Below are 23023 nucleotides of genomic sequence, written 5' to 3' on the forward strand. Positions count from 1 at the left end.
AGGCAAAAGCGACACTTACCGGGAACTTGGAGTCGAGCAAGATCCCGGAAGGTTTTTCGTTTGGGGTTTTTTGTGTGTTTGTTTGCATTGCAGTTTTGTTTTGCCTTGTTTGTGGGGGTAGGGCTTGCGGGATCGAACTGGGAGCTTTATGCGATTCCCTTGGACCCGGGGCTAGCTTGGATGGTGGAGGGTAGGCAAGCGGCAGCGGGGCCGCCGCGCCCCGCGCCCCTCAGCTGCGCTTGCTTTCCCGCAGACGCGCGGCGCGGTGTTGCCGGGGATGGCTCTGCGGCCACCAGGTGAAGCTGGACCCCAGGACAAGGTGTGCTACGCGCCCGAGAGGCTCCAGCGCACCCCTCAACACCTGGACGCCTACTACATGCCTTTCCCGCCCTATGGCCACTATGGGAACATGCTAACCACTGCGGAGGAAGACTTCCAACCTTTCCCGCAGCTGGAGGCCGCAGTGTCTGCATCCCACGCTTTGCCCGCCTTTGCCTTCCGGCCGGCGCCTCCCTTGCTGAGCTCCAGCCTGGCACTGCAGAAGGAGCCGCTCTACGATCTGCCCTGGTACAGCAAGCTGTCTCCGTGGTACCCAGTCCCCCACCTTCCCAGAGAGGTGCCTCGCTTCAACAGCAGCCACGAGTATACAGGCGCCACCAGTGAAGACTTGGGACACATTAGTGGCCGAAACGACAATGGGCAGTGTTGTGGACCTGAGATTTTAATTCCGCCGTCGGGGGCAAATGCTTCCTTGTTGCCGGAGGGGCTGAAGACGCCTCAGTTATTACCTTACTCACCCAGCAAGCGGTCTGAGGAGGGTTCCAAACTCCCGAGCCAGCCAGGAAAGTCGTCTCACCATTACCACTTCACCCAGGAGGACCTGCACTTAGTTCTGTTCGGGGTCATTCCCAGCGTGGAGCACTCCGCCCCGCTGCGCCATGCTATTTCCGGCTTCCTGGTCCCCACAGACAGCTCTGGTAAAAGTGGTCATATTGGGAGGGAGTCAGATTGGCTGGGAATACAGGTGGGAGCAGGAGTGGGAAAGGGGGGCATCAAGGTGGATCTGAGACTGTCCCAAGTCTGGTGGCGAAGTGTACATATTTCCCATCAGAGTATGGAGCTTGGGGATACCTGGCTCATTTCTGAGGCTCTACTTGCCTAAATGCGTGATTCCTAAGGTTGGTTTTAGCAGAAGCTGAGGGTCAAGATACTCATGGTTCACACAGTGGACTTGTCAGCTGGGATCAGATTCTACCAGGCTGTACCGGGTATCTCTTTGAGAGCCTCATGCAATTCCTACTTGGAGTCCCAGCCTCACCATCTAGCTTGCCCTTAGTCCCAGCATTATCTCTGATTCTCAAGTTATTTAAATTTGCAGAATGGGGTTAATTACTTAACTTGCAAGGGTTGTTCTCAGTCTCAAAGGAGAAATTTTATATGTAAAAGGAGCAGGAAAAACATAAAGGATAATGGTTAACCTCCAAGAAGTAGGGAGGGAAACACCTTATGAAAAATAAAATTTAACCCTTTTTTCTAGGATCCGATTCTCTCTGTCAAACTCTGGATAAAGACTCCCTTCAGCTACCAGAAGGTAGGCAGGGCTTCTTGCCTGGATTTCTGTCCCTGAAGGAATACAGTTTTCTCACTGGCTTTCCTACCTTGGCTTTCCGCTAGGTCTCTGCCTCAAGCAGACGACCTTCGGTGACCTGCGGCATTTTGGCGTGTTCTGCAGCAGCCTCATTGCTAAAGGAGTCAGGTTTGGGCCCTTTCAAGGTAAAGTGGTCAACGCCAGTGAAGTCAAGACGTATGGAGACAATTCTCTGATGTGGGAGGTAAATGAAATTATGTTTCTGGTGGGTCCACAAAGTGGGAACTGACACTGGTGGGGAACAGTGTTGGCTTCTGGCCCTCTGGGAGAATCCTAGCCTGGGAGAGGGCACACTCTTGCTGTCCAAGCTGTCCCAGCTGTCCATTTTATAAGATGAAGAGAAGGAAAGGCTGATGCTCATTCCACCAAGATAACACCTCTGCGTGCATTCTCGTTGTTTTGTGGAAGAGTAGCAATGGAATATACATTCAAAGAATTCGTATTTGTCTATATTTGTAGGCAACATCAGATGCTTTAGAGGTTAAACACAGTGTGCTAAGAAGAGGCCAAAGAGAATAAAAACACATTTTTAAATTTGTGATATCATTTGCCTGTGAAATTTTGAAAAACTGATACTCTTGATTCTGTTTGGGACATGCTAGTAGGACTCCAGTTTGTCAATATACCCGATCCCTCCCCTTGACCTTGATTTTCTACTTCTAGGAATATGGCTTATTAAGGTAATCTGAAATTCGGAGTATGTGGAAGATGTTAATCACAAAGTTGCTTATAATAACAAAACACTGGAGCTGGTGGAATTGCCCACAGCAGAGAAAGAATTAAAATATGGCTCTGCTAATATGCATGACAACTAGGTGGGGATAAAGCACAAAACTAATTGGTTGTCTTTAAGTTGGGAATTAAATGCAACCTTCTCTTGTTCCCCTTTTCTCTGCTTATGGAATTAACATACTCGCTATAGAAATTTGGAAATTAAGCAAGTGATGAGAGTAAGAATCTTTAAAAAATGCCACAGCAGGGGCGCCTGGGTGGTTCAGTCGTTAGGTGTCTGCCTTCCGCTCAGGTCATGATCCCAGGGCCGCATCAAGCAGGGAGCTCAGCAGGAAACCTGCTTCTCCCTCTCCCACTTCCCCTGCTTGTGTTCCCTGTCTCGCTGTGTCTCTCTATCAAATAAGTAAAGTCTTTAAAAAAAAAAAAAAGTCACAGCACCTATAGAGATATTCTTAAGGTAATAATTCTATTTGAGCTTAGTACTAATAAATAATAAATATATTCAGTAGACTCATGCTTGAGATTTGGACTATAAATTTTTAGTAAGTAATTTTACTTTATAGGTTGGGGGGAATACATTTTAAACTTTGTTTTTATTTTATTTAGATCTTTGAAGATGGTCATTTGAGTCACTTTATAGATGGCAAAGGAGGTGCAGGGAACTGGATGTCCTATGTCAACTGTGCCCGTTTCCCCAAGGAGCAGAACCTAGTTGCCGTGCAGTGTCAAGGGCAGATCTTTTATGAGAGCTGCAAGGAGATCTGCCCGAACCAAGAGCTCCTTGTGTGGTACGGAGACTGCTATGAAAAGTTTCTGGACATTCCTGTGAGCCTTCAAGTTACAGAACAGGGGAAGCAGGCGCCTGGGCCCTCTGAAGGTGAGTGCACACCTTTGCCTTTCCCAGTGAGGCTCTTCTGGTTGAAGGACTTGGCTCTTTTCTGAACATGAAACACCCCCCCACACCGCCACCCCCCACCAAAGGCTTATCTGCTAACCTGTGGAGCTCCTCCCCATCAGAGGCTAAATGCAGCCCGGGAGCCTTAAGGGAGGGTGTCTCTAACCAGGGGGCACCACCCTGCTGGAGGAAAATGCCTTCATCTTTCCAAAGCTGCTGAAGCTACTTCTGTACACAAGGATACCTTTTCTTTTTCCCCCTTCACCTCCTTCCAGAGAAAAAAATAGAAGCAAAATAAATGGATGCAACCTCTTGCCTAGGTGAGCCAGTTTCTGGTTCGTTTCTGCTCAGACTTATAACAGCCGATGACTCCCATCAACATTCTGTCCAGAGCAGGGCTTTCCAAATGGGGGTTGCAGCACCTTAATGTGGTGGGAAATCAATTTAGTGTTTTAGACCATCTTTAAAGGAAAAAAAAAAAATGGAATTAGAATAAAGTAGAATAGAAATTGTCTATGCGAATCTAAAGTATGAGCAAGCATTGTTTTGGTGAAGTTTTTTTTTCAAATGGAGATGTGTGTGTGCTGAGTCTCAAATAGAAAATGTTTTTTTGCTGTGGATCTTAGTCGCCTTTGGGAAGCATTGAGCTACACTCTTGCTCTCAAATTTTAATGTGGGTGTGAGAATCTGGGGATCTTGGAAAGATGCAGATTCTCAGGCTGGGACCTGAGATATCCCGCATTTCTATCAAGTTTCCAGGGGAGGCTGATGCAGTTGGCCCCTGGACCACATGTGAGCAGCGCAAACCTAGAGGACCAGAAACCCACTCCCTGGAAGTGAGCCTCTGGAATTTGCATTTTTAAAACGCTTTCTGACTGATTTTTGCATACACACAAAAGCTGAACCCCTGATTTAGTAGGTTATATGAGATAAATGCAAATTACTATATGTGTGTAATACTACGGAAGCCCACCTTATGTTATAATAGATGTAATAAGTAACAAGTTAAAAAGGAAAAGTGAATTGCGTTCGTCACACACTATGTGATTGTATGCATGCAAATCTCCCTTGTAAACCGAGACCCTTCAGAGCAGGAAATCATTCTAAATACCTTAATATCCCGTCTCCTGGATCCCAGTGTATATTGAATGAAAGCAGAAGAAACCAGGACCAACACCGGAAAAGCTGCTTAGGGATGAGATGGTATTGGGCTGGGAGAGGGAAGGCAACCCAAGTTTGGGGAATAGTGAAGCTAAAGAAAAGACATGCTCACAGGGATTAGGAAGTGAATGATGCACAGCCTCTTGTTTCAAAAGTCCAAATAATGAGGGCTTATCAGAATTGTTTTGGTAAACTATCTTCCTGTTACCCCCAACATGTGAATGGCATAGGGATAAAGTCAGGGGGTGGTGGTGAGATTGTAGGACTCTCTGAAGTCTGTGGACCTCACAGTTGTTTCTTACTTAGCACCAAACCAAGTAACCTTTTTGGTCACTTCCAAAGTGTACTGTTCTTGAGACAAAAGTGGAAAATGGATTTGAGAAACAAATCCATGCTTGATAACTCACAAACTGCTCTCAGCTATTACAGTGATCATGACTTTTGATTTCTCAAGAATACTCTTCCCGAAATTTGTCTTCAGAAAATATAGTCCAGAAGGGAAAACTTTTGTCCCTGAGGATTTTTATTATGGCACCATCCCTATTAGTGAAAAATAACAAACAACCTAAATGCTCAATAGCGGAATAATTCTTACACAAATGATGGTATATGAACATATAAACTAATATGCAGGAATCAGAAATTCCCATCTGGTAACAAGGAATAGGGATGAAGGCTTAGACTAGTAAATGGGGTTGAATAATATGTATTTGGGACAACGTGTGGAAGGAACTTGGTAAACAGTTTAATTCATTGGAAAGAATTATGGATGAATTCATTTGTTTTCTATTGTGAAGTGGTTTGGAATAAGTTTAAAAAGGAAAGAAAAATGAAAATTTCTCTCTCCTCTCAACTGTTTTCCTCAAAGTCTTTTGGCGAGGATCGGTGGGAACTTCGCCTTTTCAGGTCTTGAGTGGGAGGGAAGAGTCTGGACCCTATGTGGGCGGGTTATTTGAGTATGCAGGCCTGCAGAGTGTGTGTTTTGGGGGATGGAGGTGTGGAATGTGAAGAGGGCTCTTAATTGTTACGAAACTCTGAACTGTGTGTGGTGGGGCAGGAAGCATCATTGTCAATATTGGGAAACCCCTCAGCTAAAAAGAGGAGTTGACCAAGGTGAGACCTGGGGCGCGGAGGGAAAGAAAGAAGAAAAGGGAACAGGGTAAAATCATTAGGTTAAGTTAAATTTCCAAAGACTTGAGCAGAAAATGTAGGCAGAGGAGCCCTAATTAGGAAGGATGGCTTGTCCTTTTTTTGCCTAAGCGGTTCTTCTGCACACTCAATATTGAACCATGATTCTGAATTTTGCTGTGCTTTAGTGCTTTGAATTGTAATATTACTGATCCCTATCTTGTAGACCCTATCTTCCCACTGCTGGAACAGGAAGGCCCGGTATTTTTGACCAATGAAAATGCTAGCTCTGATCTAAAACCATCCCAGCAAGGGAATTCTGAGCGGATTAGCACCTCAATGAAAGTGATAGACATCCCAGGCAATGGATAGTCCTGGGGTTGGCCGTTGCCTTCCTGGTTATTTACTTAATGAATGGTTTATTTCCTTAGCCACCTGTTAAACGTGCCTGGGATGTAGTTATCAACTAACAAAGCCCCTGATGGATAGCTTCCCTGCAGACCTGGTGCTAAGAAGATTTCCATCTACAGACTCCTGCATATACTTACTGCTGGCTCTTCTCTCCCTCCCTGGGGCCAGACAATGGGGTCTCCGTGATGCATTTACAGTCAAAGCCACTTGATCCTCCGGAATCCAGAGTGTCCTCTGCAGGGATGCTTTTGTAGGTGGCCCCAGAAGTCTCCCCTCCCCCAACAATAGACACCCCTGGACCTGGAGCCTCCCTTGCTAGAGTCGGCTGAACCCTCTCTAACCTCTCTCCCCCTCCCTCCTCCATGGATAAAAACAGATTTACCTTTCTGGGTCTTAAGTCTATCACTCAGCGATAGTATCACTCATATTGGTAAGAGCTCAATAAGTGATAGGATTAAATTAATCATCATGATAACCCTCTGAATACAAGAGAAGGCAAGATAATGGTCATCCTTACTCCCTGCATTTTGGTTCTAGCTCTGGAATCCTTTCCAGAAGTTCAGGGAGGCAAAAGGCAAGCTAAACAGGTACCTAAGACTTTGTGAATAGGGCCAATGGGAACAGCCCTTGTGAAGTCTAGGAAGTAAGCTGTTGGTGTCCATCATTGTCTGGTCGCCATTGACCAAGGTGAACTGCCCTGAACTTAGAGCTTAGCCTGATCTGAAAGGAACACAGTATGTATGTTTGGTATGTTAACCTAACCTCCCAACACATGCCAGTCCAGTTAAGAGTGTGTTGAAGAACTGTAGGGTTGATGGGGTGCCTGGGTGGCTCAGTCGTTAAGCATCTGCCTTGAGCTCAGGTCATGATCCCAGAGTTCTGGGATTGAGCCCCGCATTGTGCTCCCTGCTCAGTGGGAAGCCTGCTTCTCCCTCTCCCACTCTCCCTGCTTGTGTTCCTTCTTTCTCTGCCAAATAAATAAAATATTTTTTAAAAAAAGAAGAAGAGAAAAACTGTAGGGTTGGGTGGGGCACCTGGATGGCTCAGTCTGTTAAGTGGGTTAAGTGTCTGCCTTCTAAGCCGTCTGCTCAGGTCATCTCAGGGTCCTCATATTGAGCCAGCTTCATTGGGCTCCCTGCTTCTCCCTCTCCCCCTGTTTATGCGCTTGCTCTCAATCTCTCTCTCTCTCCCTCCTCTCAAATAAATAAATCTTAAAAAAAGAAAAAAAAGGAACTGTAAAGTTGAAGTGCTCTTAAATACGGCTGGAGGCAGGGCTTCAGCAGATACATTTCAGGAAACAAAAGGGAAGGAGAACCTACAAATTGAGAGATTGAACAAACATAGCAAACCATAGACAACAGAAAGACTTTGAATCCGAAATTCAACTGATTGGAAAATAATTAAACTTGTGTGTACACATGCATTTCTTTAAGGGATAAGAGTTAATTGCTTAGGTATGAAAATATGGTTACTGCTTTTTTAAAAAATATTATCTTTAATAGATTGCAGTTTGTGGTATTTATGAACCAAAATGATTATTAGTGTTGAAATAATCATGGAGGCAAGTGATACAAATTAAAGCAAAATTAGCTCTGAGTTGGTCATTGTGAAAGCTCGGTGTTGAGCCCATTAGGGTTTATTATTCCATTATTTTGACTTTAGCATATGTTTAAAATTGTCTCTCATGAAAGTTTTAAAAAATCCTTTTGGAGGAAGTTAGGAATGAGGGACGGGAACTGACTAAGCCACAGGCCCTTATTCATAACCCTGTGTTTGACAGAGGCTGCAGAAGGCTACAGATGTGAAAGATGTGGGAAAGTATTTACCTACAAATATTACAGAGATAAGCATCTGAAGTACACCCCCTGTGTGGACAAGGGCGACAGGAAATTCCCCTGCAATCTCTGCAAACGATCCTTTGAGAAGCGGGACCGGCTCCGGATCCATGTCCTTCATGTCCATGAGAAGCACCGGCCTCACAAGGTAAGAAGGAGGGCAGGGAATGATGGGCGGCCCATGACTCCCTTGGCTTCCGTGTTCCTTCCTCAAACCCCTGAGTCCACACCGAGGGTCCCCTAGGTCTGAGCTGCTAGGACACAGTGCCCAATGACACACGGTCTGTGAGGGAACGGTGCCTTGAAGGGCAGATGTGAGCTGGCACCATGACAGAGTGCTGGGGACAGATGCACAGGTAGAGAGGGGCACAGAGGAAGGGGGTGGTCTTGAGCTGAGTCTAGAAGGACAACGGGTATCTGATTCATATGCAGGGCAGGGTTGGTCGGGGATGGGAGAGGGTCGAGGCATTCCAGGTGGGAAGGAGCCTATACATGCTTTTAGGTAACTGCATTGTGTTCCATTATCTGTGCAGGCATATTGACAATTATAGACAAACATGAAGCATGGGCATGGCCCAGGGAATGGAAGGCCTTTGTGGCACGCCGAGGATTTTGTCAGGAAGAAAAGCAACAATGGCCATAGGGAGCCATTTTCTGCCATTCCAGATAGCTGGTCACGCTGCCAGGCTTGGTGCAAAAAAAGTACAAGTGACCGTTGGGCTTGCCTAGAAGAAAGGATGGGACCTGGGTGCAGACAGATATGGGTTTGACTCCCGGCCCTGTCAGGACTAGCTGATGAGGTTACCGCCTGAGTGACTCCAGAGTCCCGGGCTTGTTCTTTAGAAAACTGAGCGGTTTTCATAAAATTGCCCTTTTGCACCCCCTCCCATTCACAGCTATGCTTCCAGAAGAAGCATACTCAAACTTGACAGGAACAAATAATGCCCTGATTCCCAAATAATCAGGGCATTATTTGTTCCTGTCAAGTTTGAGTATCTTTACAATAATCTAAGAATTCCTTTTTGCTCATTAAAAGACATGTAATACAATTAGTTTTATTTTTTTTTAAAGTTTATTTATTTATTTGACCACAAGTCGGCAGAGAGGCAGGCAGAGAGAGATAGGGGGAAGCAGGCTCCCTGCTCAGCAGAGAACCCGACGCAGGGCTCAATCCCAGGACCCTGAGAACATGACCTGACCTGAAGGCAGAGGCTTAACCCACCAAGACACCCAGGTGCCCCTACAATTAGTTTTTAACAGCCCCTTGGTGGTCTAGATCTATGAAGATATCCGCAACACCCCGGACCCCTCCAAATCCCACTTCCCACAGAAAACCACATACTTAACCAGAATTCTATGAACATTTGAAGTATTAAGACAGTGAAATTATTTCTCACCCATGGATAGGAAAAAGAGGAAAATTACACTCCAGTATTCTGACAGTAAAAAGTGAGATAACCGTGTGTTCATCAACACAAGTGGTTGTAAAAATTATGGTTTGCTTCTTAAGCCAAAACAAGTTGCAGAATATGGATAGAGTGATACCATTTGAAATGGTTTATTATGGAGGCCACGCATGATTCTCACACACAAATGGAAAAGCACCAAGTGATGCCTCCAACCGCTGTCATTTTGGGAGTAGGATTAAGAACAAAGTCAAGAGAGCACCTGGGTGGCTCAGAGGATTAAGCCTCTGCCTTCAGTTCCAGTCATGGTCTCAGGGTCCTGGGATCGAGTCCCGAATCGGGCTCTTTGCTCAGCAGGGAGCCTGCTTCCCCCTCTCTCTCTGCCTGCCTCTCTGCCTGCTTGTGTTCTCTCTCTCTGTGTGTGTCAAATAAATCAATAAAATCTTAAAAAAAAAAAAATAAAGTCAAGAGCAGTTTTCACTTTCACTCAGTCAACGTTTAGTTTTTTATTTCCAGTTTGTACTTTTTAACATGAGAAGAGAATATATGCTTGGTAATTAGAATTTGGAGAGAACCCAGCAAGCCACCTGATAGGCCATGCCCCACATGAAGACATTTAAGGTGTAATTTTTTTTCGATGTGTTTATGTGAACATGCACATATTTTTAATACACTTGGGGTTATGATGAGGCTGCTTTTCTGACTTAACACCAAATCATGAGTAATTTATAAACTTAGGAATGATTGCATCAGCGTGTGACATGGATGGGCCTTCACTTAAGTAACCGATCGCCCGACGTGCAGATTTTCCCCCAGTGTGTCTGCAGTGAACGATATTCCATAGAAATCATCACAATTTTCCATGTTTGATGACTTCCTTGGGATAGATTCCTAGAAGTAGAAAAACTGGGTCATAGACTGTATAATTTGAAGGCTCGAATGGAGAGCTGAACAGCTTTCTGGGGAAGATGTGGGTTTATAATGCAGACGATGAGCCTTCTTGTGAAGGAGGCAACATGGGGTCTCTTACCGACCATTGTCCTTCCATGCTGCCATTTTGGTAGATGAAATAGTATTTTGCTTTAATGTGCATCCTAATTGATAACGTGGATTAAACGTTTGCACTGTATTTTATCAGCTCTCTGTATTTGTCCTGTGATCTGTCCACATGTGTCCTTGGAAAATAGGTCTATTGCTACGTGCTTTTGTAATACTATTTTTCAAGCCATAGTTTATCAGTTCTAGGTTTTTATGTTTCTGAACCATATATTTTCAGAAACCGAATGTGTTGAACAAGGGGTGGTATGCCATAATTTTCATTGGCAGCGTTTTCCTTTCCAGTTAGCACAGCAAGTGATCTAACCTGAGGGGATGTGCACCGCTGGGATATTTGTCAGACTTGCTGCAGCCAGATCAAAGGGTGTTGGTTAAGAAAGTAGAAGCTGAAGGGCTTCTTGAAGGTCATCAGAGCTCCATCAAGATATTTCTGCTAGGGGCGCCTGGGTGGCTCAGTGGGTTAAGCCGCTGCCTTCGGCTCAGGTCATGATCTCAGGGTCCTGGGATTGAGCCCCGCATTGGACTCTCTGCTCAGCAGAGAGCCTGCTTCCTCTCTGCCTGCCTCTCTGCCTGCTTGTGATCTCTGTCAAATAAATAAATAAAATCTTAAAAAAAAAAAAAAAGATATTTCTGCTAAAATGTTGGCTGGGTCCTTCGCTTAAACTCTAGAGACAGTGGTGGTCTTGGGTAGGGGTTTTAGGGGAGAAGCTGTACTCAGCTGCTGCCATCTTTGAATCTGGGGGACCGTAGACCAGGCTGTCCGTAGATGACAGGGATGACAAGGAAGGCATGGAAGGAGCCAGTTTTATGGTAGGATGGGGGAATAATCATTTTATTTATTTTTTTTAAGGGTTTGTTTGGTTTGGTTTTGACAGTGAGAGAGACAGAGAGTGAATACAAGCAGGGGGAATGGGAGGGGGAGAAACAGGTTTTCTTCTAAGCAGAGAGCTCAATGCGGGGCTCAGTCCCAGGACTACGGGATCATGACCTGAGCCAGAGACAGACGCTTAATGACTGAGCCACCCAGGCACCCCAAGAATAATCATTTTAAACTGGCAATTCAAGAGGACAAGTCCCGTGTCCTTTGTGTTCCGGAGAGTTCTTTAGTGATCTTCTCTTTGCAAACTCTCTCTGAGTGGTCTTGTCTTTTATCATGACTCCGTGGGAGATGGCAGGTGGGGGGGTGGTGTTGGTTAGACATCTGGGTGGCTTGGTCGCTCAGGTGTCATGATCTCAAGGTCCTGGGATGGAGCCCCACATCGAGCTCCCTGGTTAGCGGGGAGTCTGCTTCTCCCTTTGACTCTCCCTCTGTTCTCTCTCTGTCTCAAATAAATAAGTAAAACCTTTCAAATATATATATCATGACTATAAATGGCATTTCACATGGGTACGGACCTCTATCCAAGAATTCTGTCCTGAGCTCGTGTAGCTTTTGTCTAGTTGCATTCTGAGCATCTCAAGGGGAGTTTCTCATGGCACCTCTGTTTCTTATTTTTACTGCCAAACATTTTTTATGCTCTTTTAGTTTTCTTCATTTTACACTAAGTTTGGTAGTTAGCTTTTAAGGTGGTGAAATATATTTAATTTGCAGAAGCTGGAAATAAAATGTTTAACTTGAAGAAATTAAGGGGGGGGTTCTCCAATAAACAAAAAAACAAAAACATTAAATTTCTTCATGAAAGAGAAAAGGATTGATTGACAAAAATGTCAGAAGATGGTGGGTGCATAACCAGCAGTGGAAAGCCCTGTATTATCACCCCTGTTTCCAGCATTTATTTTTTTAATTTTTTAAAAAGATTTTATTTATTTATTTGACAGAGAGAGATCACAAGTAGGCAGAGAGGCAGGCAGAGAGAGAGAGGGATGCAGGCCTCCTGTTGAGCAGAGAGCCCAATGCGGGATTCAATCCCAGGACCCCGGGATCATGACCTGAGCCAAAGGCAGAGGCTTTAACCCACTGAGCGACCCAGGCACCCCTGTTTCCAGCATTTTAAAATTTAAATTGTACCTGCATCCTTTTTAGATGACTGGTCAAGCAAAATTAATGAAGACCACAAAAATGTCAGAGGAAATCCCTGTAGTTCATAACAACAAGTCCCAAAAGTTTATCCAGGAATTTAGAAATGTCAGTCTTTTCCAACCTGAAATTCCTGACCAATGGAGAGAAGCATGTTTTTCCAAAAATTATTGTTTCTTATATTCCATCAATTGCTCAAAATTATGCCAGACTTTTAACTTTCTTTGTATTTGGTTTTGACTTCTAAGCTTTTTGTTTTCGCTAGGATTTCTAATTCCAAGTGGAAGATGTAGTTTCCTAATTGCGTAATGATACTGACATTCTCGCTGAAAGCGTTCTGCAGGGAAACTTACATTGGAACCTGTTGCCTTCTAGGCCTGTGAACTGCCAACTTTGGACAGCTATCATCACCTTCCTAAGTTAGTTCCACTGTTTTTTGTTGTTTTTTTTTTTTTTTTAAAGATTTTATTTATTTATTTGACAGAGAGAGATCACAAGTAGGCAGAGAGAGGCAGGCAGAGAGAGAGGAGGAAGCAGGCTCCCCGCTGAGCAGAGAGCCCAATGCGGGGCTCGATCCCAGGACCCTGAGATCATGACCTGAGCCGAAGGCAGCGGCTTAACCCACTGAGCCACCCAGGCGCCCCTGTTTTTTTTTTTTATTTCACTCTTCCTCTTTCTTGATTTCCTTTTTATAATACTGGGGTATATCTTCAAATAATTATTTTTAAAGTTACATACTGAAAAAAAATTGAGTCTTTTTTTTCTTTTCCGTGGGCTGCATGCTCAGCGTGGAGCCCAGGGCAGGGCTTGAACTCAAAACCCTGAGATCAAGACCTGAGCTGAGAGCAAGAGTCAGACACTTAACTAACTGAGCCACACAGACACCCCTTCTTTGAGGATGTTTTACTTGCATATGTTCTTGATAGTTTGACTAGATACAAAGTTTCAGATAGAAAACTTTTCAAAAACCTTCAAGGCATCTTTTTATTTTCTCTCATCATTTGATGGCAACTTGTTTCTTATCTGTTTATAAGTAACTGGTTTTCTTCTTTGTGGAAATTGTTCTTTATCTTTGGAATTCTGAAGTTTTAACAGAACATGTCAGGTTGGATGTCTTTTCCCTTTTTTCCTGTTTTGTAAACAGTACAAAGTACTGTTTCCGTTTGAAGGCACAAGTCCTAAACTGACAGGAATTTTATTGTTCATTCTTTGGTTATTATCTGTCTTCTAGAACTTTGTTCTCTCCTGGAACTCCTTTTGGCCAGATAATCAGGTTGAATCTACCTCCCTGTGCTTAACTTTTAATTTTTTTTGTCCTCATTCTCAAGAGTCAGTCCCTATCTTATTTTTCACATCATGTATTTAGACTTGAGATTTGATCTGTTCTTTTTGCAGTATTAACTAAAGCATCTGACCAGAACCCATACTTCCAGAATCGTCAGCATAGCCCTGGGTAGTCTTTCTGCTGCCCTAATTAGGCCCGTCAGCATGAGTTCTATAACCTCTGCCTACAGCCATATATTGGATAAATACAATATTTCACCTATTACTCCCAGATAAACACAATGGTAAAATGAAGATGTGATATTAACTGTCTGTTTCTTTTACACCTTAGTGTTCTACGTGTGGGAAATGTTTCTCTCAGTCTTCCAGCCTGAACAAACATACGAGAGTCCACTCTGGAGACAGACCATACCAGTGTGTTTATTGTACAAAGGTAAATGGAACCTCCTTCCAAGGGATCTACCTTTTTTTTTTTTTTTTTTTTTAAAGATTTTATTTATTTACTTGAGAGAGAGAGAGTGAGAGAGAGCATGAGCAAGGAGAAGGTCAAAGGGAGAAGCAGACTCCCCATGGAGCTGGGAGCCTGATGCGGGACTCCAGGATCATGACCTGAACTGAAAGCAGTCGTCCAACCAACTGAGCCACCCAGGCGCCCCCAAGGGATCTACCTTGAGCCCTGTTTGGATGTTCATGGATAAGAACTTGAAGCATAAAGCCTGACTTATAAGGAGTTCTTGGTTAGTCCATTATCAGTCCCATCCCATTGCCACCCCTAAAAAAAGCTCTAGTTTGCTTAAGATGATCAGATATGACCTCCTATTAACAAACTGGCATTTAAGACATGTGTCATGAAATATACCCCCGAGGTTGCTGGGATGGCTCAGTCTGTAAAGCATGAGACTCAATCTCCGAGTTGGGAAGTTCAAGCCCCCCATTGGATGTAGAGAGTACTTAAATAAACAAACAAACCAATTTTTATTTTATTTTTTAAGATTTTATTTATTTGACAGACAGAGATCACAAATAGGGAGAGAAGGAGGCAGAGAGAGAGGAGGAAACAGGCTCGCTGCTGAGCAGAGAGCCCAATGCGGGGCTTGATCCCAAGACACCGAGATCATGACCTGAGCCGAAGACCGAGGCTTAACCCACTGAGCCACCCCGGCACCCCTATTTTTTTTTTTTTTAAGATTTTATTTATTTACTTTGAAGCAGAGTAAGAGAGGGAGAGAGAACACAGAGGGAAAGGGAGAAGCAGGCCTCCCCGCTGATCAGGGAGTCCGATGCGGGGCTCAATCCCAGGACCCTGAGATCATGACCTGAGCCGAAGGCAGATGCTTAACGACTGAGCCACCCAGGTGCCCCGAACAAAATTAAAAAAAAAAAAATACACCCCTAATTTATAGGGAGACCTAATGATGGCAGACATGATTACAAAGTATGTAAGAGCACAGGCTCTCCATGTCTCCACATTCTAGACCAACATTGCCCAGCTGGAATCTAATGTACATTATACAGAATACTGAGTGATAAAAATGAAGAGACAATTAAGTGGTTAGGGGTTTCTGGAATAGAACTGTAGTTTGATCAGGCTTTAGAAATCTTACCAAAATACCTCGTCTTTTTTTTTTTTTTTCCTTTATTTATTTGACACAGAGAGCGATCACAAGTAGGCAGAGAGAGAGGGAGAAACAGGCTCCCTGCCAAGCAGAGAGCCCAACGTGGGGCTTGATCCCGGGACCCTGAGACCATGGCCTGAGCTGAAGGCAGAGGCTTAACCCTCTGAGCCACCCAGGCGCCCCACTTTATGTCTTATTTTGAGGATAAGCATCTGAACTGTCCAGTGCTTAGTTAGCCATTAACCATATATGGCTATTTAATAAGAATGAAATGAAATGGAAAATTCTGTAGTTTGGTTTCATCCTCCACATGTGGCTAGTGACCACCAAGCTGGGTAGCATGGACATAGAATGTTTCCATCCCTGCAGAAAGCCCCTGTTTGACAGCACTGGAATAGACTGAACCTATCATCAAGTTACTTAAATTTTTTATGATAAAGCCATAAAAGAAATGCAGGCCATGTTAGGGGGACATCTAAGCCTCCCAAAGAAGCATAAAACATTGAGTGTACCAGGCTTAGGGAAATAATACTGCTGAAGAAATTGCATGTCAATAGAATGGAAATAAGAGAGAAAAAGGAGGCTGAGACACGAGTAGACCAGATGGAACCAGCAGAGTGAAGGAGGTGACCATGAATTAGCGTGAAAAAGGCAGGCTATCCTGGGGGATACATGCTGTCTAGCAGGATATTCAGAGCAAGGTCAAAATAGCCCCACAACACATCCTGTTTCTGGAGTTCTTACTTTGATCCCCACCTTGGACTTGTAGCTCAGCTGGGGTTGAGAAATGCCCTGAAGGGGAACTAAATCCACTTAGGACATGAACGAGTTATTTGGCATCCCGGGTTAGACTCCAGTTACTTAAGTGGATGAATACTGACATGTTCCAAACAAGTGTGGCTTGTGCACCTTCCTAGGTAGTGACCCAAGTCCAGACCCCTCAGAGTGTGGTGCTTCTTTCCCAGCCCCCCAAATCTGAAGCCACCAGTTCCACCTGGTGTTTTCTGTTAGTGGACCCCCAAATGGAGTCATTATATCTCCAATATACTGCCTGAAGGTGACAAAGGTCAAAGCATAGTACTGAAATGAATGAGGAGAAAGATTATAAATCGGGGAGAGAACAGAAGTGGCCAAGAAAAAAATGTAAAAACAGCAAAGTACTAGTGTTACAGCCATTCTGGAAAAGTTCGGCAGTTGCACTAAAAATGAAACTTCTTAACTGCCATACAACCTAGCCGTTGTCCTCCTGGGCACTTACTCAGAAGTGAAGGCTTTACCTGTACACAAATGCTTGTCGCAGCTTTATTCTTGAGAACCAGAAACAACCCGGACGTCCTTCAAGGGGTAAGTGATTGAACAGCCTGGGGCCCACCCTCACCAGGGAGTACTTCTCAGCAATTAAACAGGCCTGAACTGGGAGCGCCTGGGGGCTCAGTCAGTTAAGCCCCGCCTTAGGCTCTGGTCGTGATTCCAGGGTCTTGGGATCGAACCCCGTGTCTGGGTTCCCTGCTCAGCGGGAAGCCTGCTTCTCCCTCTCCCACTCTCCCTGCTCATTCTCGCTCTCACTCTCGGTCTCAAATAAATAAAGAAAACCTTGGATCCATGGAGACTTCCATGGATCTCCAGATAATTCTGCTGAGTGAGAAGAGTCAATCCTAAACGTAATATTCTTGAAGGATATTCTTGAAGGGGTGAAGCAGTAGAAATGGAGAACAAATAAGTGACAGCCATAGCTTAAGAAAAAAGTGGGAGGTGGGTTGGGGGGAGATCAGTATGGCTCTAAAAGGGCAACCTGAGGGCGCTTGGTGGCTCAGTGGGTTAAGCCACTGCCTTCTACTGGGATCATGATCTCAGGGTCCTGGGATCGAACCCCGAGTCAGGCTCTTTGCTCAGCAGGGCGCCTGCTTCCCTCTCTCTCTGCCTGCCTCTCTGCCTGCTTGTGATCTCTGTCTGTCAAGTAAATAAATAAAATCTTTAAAAAATAATAATAAAATTTTAAAAATAAAAGGGCAACCGGAGGCATTGTTTGACAAATGGCCCACATCCGCGTCCTGGCTATGACACTGTACTATAGTCGTGTAAGAGGCAAACACTCAGGGACACTCCGTAAAGGGTACACAGAATCTCCAATAATAAAGTTTCAAGTTTTTGCTTGTTTTTTAGGGAGCCAGCACGTGTGAGCCAGGTGGAGGGGTGGATTGAAGAACAGAGAACCACAAGCAGGCTCCACGCCCCGTGCAGAGCCTGACGTGGGACTCACTCCCACCATCCTGAGATCATGACCTGAGCCAAAATCAGGAGTCGGATGCTTCACCAACTGAGCCACCCAGGTGCCTCTCAGAAAATTTAAGTTTTTTTTAAAAAAAAAAAAAAAGGAAAGGAACCGGAGCTCCCGGCTGGCTCAGTCAGTGGAGCATGCAACTCTTGATCTTGGGGTTATAAGTTCAGTTCATGTATAGGCTAGAAAGATTTACCTAAAAAAAAAAAAAAAAAAAATCGTAGAGGGGCGCCTGGGTGGCTCAGTGGGTTAAGCCGCTGCCTTCGGCTCAGGTCATGATCTCAGTGTCCTGGGATCGAGTCCCGCATCGGGCTCTCTGCTCAGCAGGGAGCCTGCTTCCCTCTCTCTCTCTCTGCCTGCCTCTCCATCTACTTGTGATTTCTGTCTGTCAAATAAATAAATAAAATCTTTAAAAAAAAAATCTTTAAAAAAAAAAATCATAGAAAGGAAAAAAATCAGTAAGATGCTGATTGATGCAGAGACCTTGGCCAAGAGTAGCTACTCCCCTAATGCAAGTTCTCTTGGAGTGTGGTCCTAGATCCACCTACACTGGGATTTCTGGTTGAAATGGAGGCTCCTGAGCCTCCTGTCGGTCAAGCCCTTTTTTATGAAGGCTGCTACTATTGACCAGACGTGCTGCTGACCAGACGTGCTGCTCTGTAGCCTGAAAACCCAGATTCATCCATCAGAGAACTAAGGCTCGGTAACAGTGAACTTAAGCCCTTGGTCTAGTTGGCTGTCCTGGTGAAGGAAGTTTACCTTTTCTTCTGCTTTTCATTCTCTGCAGAGATTCACAGCCTCCAGCATCCTCCGCACGCACATCAGGCAGCACTCCGGGGAAAAGCCCTTCAAGTGCAAGTACTGTGGTAAATCCTTTGCATCGCACGCTGCCCATGATAGCCACGTGCGACGGACGCACAAGGAGGATGAGGGCTGCTCTTGCGGCATCTGTGGAAAAACCTTCCCAGATCAAGAAGCATTCTACTCCCACGTGAAGCTCCATGAAGGCTACTAGCCCTCAGAGTACAGGGACCACGGAAAACCACAGGCTAGGATCTGGTCTGGGTTTTCCGTGCTTTTGGGGTGTGTCGTAGGGGCAGAGGGTAACTACATGGAGATGAGAAACAGAAAAGTGGAAATTATCAAATTGATTTTTGCCAGCTTACACAGAAATGTGTTTCACAGGAATGGAGTTTTGGTGAATTTATCTAGAGATAGTGTGAGCTGGCTATTAATACTGAGCTTCCGGGTCTGGAAACTCAAGACAAACCCTGAGAGAGGGACTATATTTTACTTTGGGGACTGAGAGTAGAGTTTGATTTTGTGATGAAAAAGACCTTTTCTCTACTAGTGGCCTTGGGTCCCCAACTGTAATATGGCTATAGCTGTTACCTGGTCTATTCTTCATAGAATAAATTCTTTAAAAATTCATTCAACCCTGAGCTTCATTAGTCGTGTAACGAAGTGTTCAGACGACATAAATTAATCTCCCATCTTTTTTGGATTGATTTTCAACCCCTAGTACCTACTCCTCCCCCATCACGTGACAGAGGCCTGTTAATTTGTTTAGCACTGTACAGAATTACTCCTAGGACACCGAAGCTACTTATTCACCTCATCTTGAGCTTTGTAATTGGGGAAGAAAAATTATTATTACCAAACAAGAAAGGCTTAAAAATTGTAGTCGACTCTAAAATAAATGTGTTCTTGTATTGCTCTAGTTTCAAACCCAACTTCATTCGGAGAGACGAGTAGAATCTTCTCAGGTCTGATTAGCCCGTTCATACTAGTATTTAGAACGTCAAAAACAGAGGTCCACTGAAGAGAAAAGTGTGCCAGATCCATTATCGGGGGGCTGATGCAAACCTTGGGGGGGATATCTGTGCTAACGTGTGAGAGAAACTCCTCTCATGTGCGTAATAGTAGCCGATGTTTGTAAATGAGCATGAACCCTGGGAGATGGTACCCTTGCGCTCGCCATCCGCCGAGACGGAAATCAAGGCTTAAGAGTCAGGAAGTGGTGCAGCCTTCACCTCCAAGGGACAAAGCCAGGTCTGCCCACTCCACCGCCCGGCTTCCTAACGAACAAACCAGTATGCTCAACTATGAATCCTGGTAAGGACATGGCCCTTTTTTATCAGTTATCTCGAGATCAAAGCAAACAATGACCTACTTTTAAATATTCACATGGGACATTTAAGACCAGAATGGGTGTTCCATGGTGACCCTAACTTCTAAGCTATTATGTCCCATGCCTAGCCATGGTGATATTGACTGCTTAGTTTTCTTCACCCTTTATCCATGGTCCATGGCTTTCAAAGGGGAGCAAATTCAATATGGAACAGATGCCCCATCCAGAGGGAGGCTCCCAGCTGTAGCAGAGTCCTTTGAGAAAGAGCCATAGTGCAGGTGGAAAGGCAGTGACAGATTTTCCTCTGGGGACTCCTCTGCTGCGTTGACCCGGGCTGAGTAATTTATCCTAATGGGAATGTGCCCTGTTGTTTTAGGACTGTTTTAGTTCATGTTAATTAAGTCAGAACAATGGTCTTTTGAAAAAATCCGGGCTTATCCTGTAATTAGGCAGCCTTTCTTTGCTAGTTCATTCTACAATCAAACAGGAAAGCAAGACATCAGGAACTCGTGTGATGTTGATTTTTTCACTAGTTGAATCTTTCGAAATAAGTATTTTGTTCTTCCAACTAACATAGTAGCAAAGGAAGGTAATAATGGTTTGGTTTTGTTTTGGGTTTTGTTTTTGTTCTTATTTTTGTTTTTGTTTTTGCCCTTTTCTAACAGTCACTCCAAAATGCCTGCATGCCAAATAGCACTTAACATGGACCAAGCAGGCCGCAAGGTTTGGATCATCCTGATCAGGTGCCAGAGCTCAATTTTTGGTTTGGAAAATGGAGTCAATTTACAGCATCCTTCTTTAGTAATTCCCTTAAGGTCTCTTGTGTTTATTGAAAACATGTATCTCATCTTTTCTTTTTTTTTTTTTTTCCTTAAAGTAAGCTTTACACCCAATATGGTGGTTGAACTCAACACCTTAAGATCAAGAATCACATGCTCTGGGGCACCAAGGTAGCTCTGTGGGTTAAAGCCTCTGCCTTGGGCTGAGGTCATGATCCCAGGGTCCCGGGATAGAGCTCTCTGCTCAGCGAGAGCCTGCTCCTGCCTTTCTGCCTACTTGTGAACTCTGCCTGTCAAATAAATAAATAAATAAAATCTTTTTAAAAAAAAAAATCACATGCTCTACTGACTGAGTCAGTCAGATGCTCCTTAAATATGTATTTTAAAAATTCTTAAAGATAATTTGAGTCGCTTATAACAATAATTTAAAAAGACTAAGGCAGTCAATTTAGAAGACTAACCATTACATAAAAGTAGGGTGAAATTAAAGCTCTGGGCTGATACAATTACACTGGCTGGACATTGCTTGAACATTAACACCTACAGTACGGATTTTGGAGTTGGACAAACTTGTTTTGTCTGCCATTTCCTCATTTGCATAATGTTGGGAAAGTCATTTCATGTCTTGAGATTTAACATTCTCACCCGTGAAATAATGTCATAATTATGTTGTAGGGTGTGATGAGGATTAAATAAAATGAGATGACCTCCATTCTGGGTGATACTTCCGACAGCCATTTCCTTTCTCTTGTCAGTCACGCGAAGGGACTTGTCAGTCACGGTTTTATTGTTGCTATCTATCCTCTCAGGGTTCTCAAGAAGTGTGATTCCTGTATCAGCAGTGTCAATATCACCTGGGGACTTGTTAGGAAGGTGACTTCTCCAGCCCTACCCAGTATCTCCTGAATTAGAGATTCTGGGGGCAGGGGCCCACAATCCATATTAAAGTTTGAGAAATGTGGCTGTATTGGATTTCTCTAACTAGGCCCTACAGCGTAGCAATGGGTGAAACTGAGTAGGTAGCTGGGTGGCTGGGCAAAATCCCAAAAGCTGTCTGTTAGAAGGAACCTTTAGAATGCAGACCACAGGCACACTAGAGCTCTTCTTAGAACAATGGATATCAACAGAACACAGTTTTGTCATTTTACCGTTAGAAATAACAGAACTCCTCCTGCAGCTAGTACCGGATGGATGGAATTTAGAAGCCTTCTATGAGTTAGTTCCTCTGGTTATATTTCTTTTGCCAATCTAAGTCTGATGATAAATATCATTTGTTCAATCAGAATTTTTTTCGGTAGTTTTTTGGTTGTTTTTTTTTGGGGGGGGTGGTTAATGTATAAATAGGGACATCTGAACCCTGGAAAAATGGGCTCAAAGTAAAGTGGTCTCCTGATATTGATGGAGCTCTTAATGGGCCCTCGGGGCGTCCTTCTAGGACTGGGGGAAGTTGCTCTTTGTAATGAACAAAGCTATCAAAACAGACAGATGCTCTGGACCTCTATGATGCTTGCACTGGGTTCAGCCTCAGGGCCATAAAGTCATGGCACCCTTTGTACCCAAGCAGTGCAGGGCAGGGTGGGCCTGGGAGGAGCTGCCTTCACTACGTGATAGAGATAAGGTCACAAACACTGTCCTAGACCACCAATTATCTGCGAACCAAATTTGGACATCATGGGTTATATAGTATTTCCTTCAGAGATTTTAAGTACTTGGAGAGTTATTTATGACTTCTTAGGGGCAGTAATCACACCCAACTGTGATTTCTTGAACGCTATCCAAAGTTCAGAAGAACAAATTTCTACACTGAATTCTTTCCATAGAATCAGTTAACTAGAACATAGTATTGCAGCACTTTTTTTGTTGGCATACGCCAAAAGGGAATAACCAAAACGTTTAAGGAAGAAGAATGTTAAAATAGAGATAAACTACCTCATCGAAAGTCTCTTCATAGAGTATGGCAATCTCATAGAAAACGATAGTTTTCTGGATTACCCTAAGAAGTTATACAAAAGATACAAAACACATGAAGCTTTCCTTTATTGTTGCAAAGAATTCTTACTTTATTTTTTTGTTGACTTAAAGTAACATTGATAAAATGCAGTATTTTGAAACGAAATATTTAGCCCTAATCGCAGCAAAAGGAGAGAAGGTGGATGCCTGGGTGGCTCAGTGGGTTAAAGCCGCTGCCTTCGGCTGGGATCATGATCCCAGGGTCCTGGGATCAAGTCCCGCATGGGGCTTTCTGCTCAGCAGGGAGCCTGCTTCCCTTCCTCTCTCTCTGCCTACCTCTCTGCCTACTTGTGATCTCTGTCTGTCAAATAAATAGATAAAATCTTAAAAAAAAAAAAAAAAAGTAAAGTTTCAGAGAAAAGACTGGTTTTATGTTTGCATACGTTCTCAGGATGAAGTATGCTTTCACTGTCCTTTTTTTGTCTTATCTATCTCAAGATTTTTGTAATCTCATATATTAAAAAGTGGGATAAATTGTGTACATTTTCACGTATAAATTCTACCTATACACTCATGAATTTGATTTGGATTCATTTCTAGCATGGTATTTTGGGTTGAAAGCAGTTTACTATCAAGAAAATATATATCAGGGACGCCTGGGTGGCTCAGTCCATTAATCAGCTGCCTTCCGCTTGG

At 44.0% G+C, this 23023-nt stretch overlaps 1 protein-coding gene across 1 annotated transcript; it reads left to right on the forward strand.

Annotated features, from left to right (window-relative positions):
* The first annotated feature begins 277 nt into the window (after positions 1-277).
* On the forward strand, positions 278-18482 carry PRDM14 (PR/SET domain 14). Its single transcript, XM_044244468.1, has 7 exons — positions 278-977; positions 1538-1591; positions 1675-1832; positions 2987-3257; positions 7756-7958; positions 13905-14006; positions 18255-18482. Exons 1-7 carry the CDS (start codon positions 278-280, stop codon positions 18480-18482), a joined length of 1716 nt encoding a protein of 571 aa, XP_044100403.1.
* The last annotated feature ends 4541 nt before the right edge of the window (positions 18483-23023 follow it).

Source organism: Neovison vison, chromosome 4 (genome assembly GCF_020171115.1).
Source record: "Neovison vison isolate M4711 chromosome 4, ASM_NN_V1, whole genome shotgun sequence".
Lineage (NCBI taxonomy): Eukaryota > Metazoa > Chordata > Mammalia > Carnivora > Mustelidae > Neogale > Neogale vison.

Bases quoted from the DNA above. Each gene is read 5' to 3' on its own strand.
- PRDM14 (XM_044244468.1), top strand. From the start codon at position 278: ATGGCTCTGCGGCCACCAGGTGAAGCTGGACCCCAGGACAAGGTGTGC. The intron at 978-1,537 runs GTAAAAGTGGTC...CCTTTTTTCTAG, and splicing joins GGTCCCCACAGACAGCTCTG to GATCCGATTCTCTCTGTCAA. The intron at 1,833-2,986 runs GTAAATGAAATT...TATTTTATTTAG, and splicing joins ACAATTCTCTGATGTGGGAG to ATCTTTGAAGATGGTCATTT.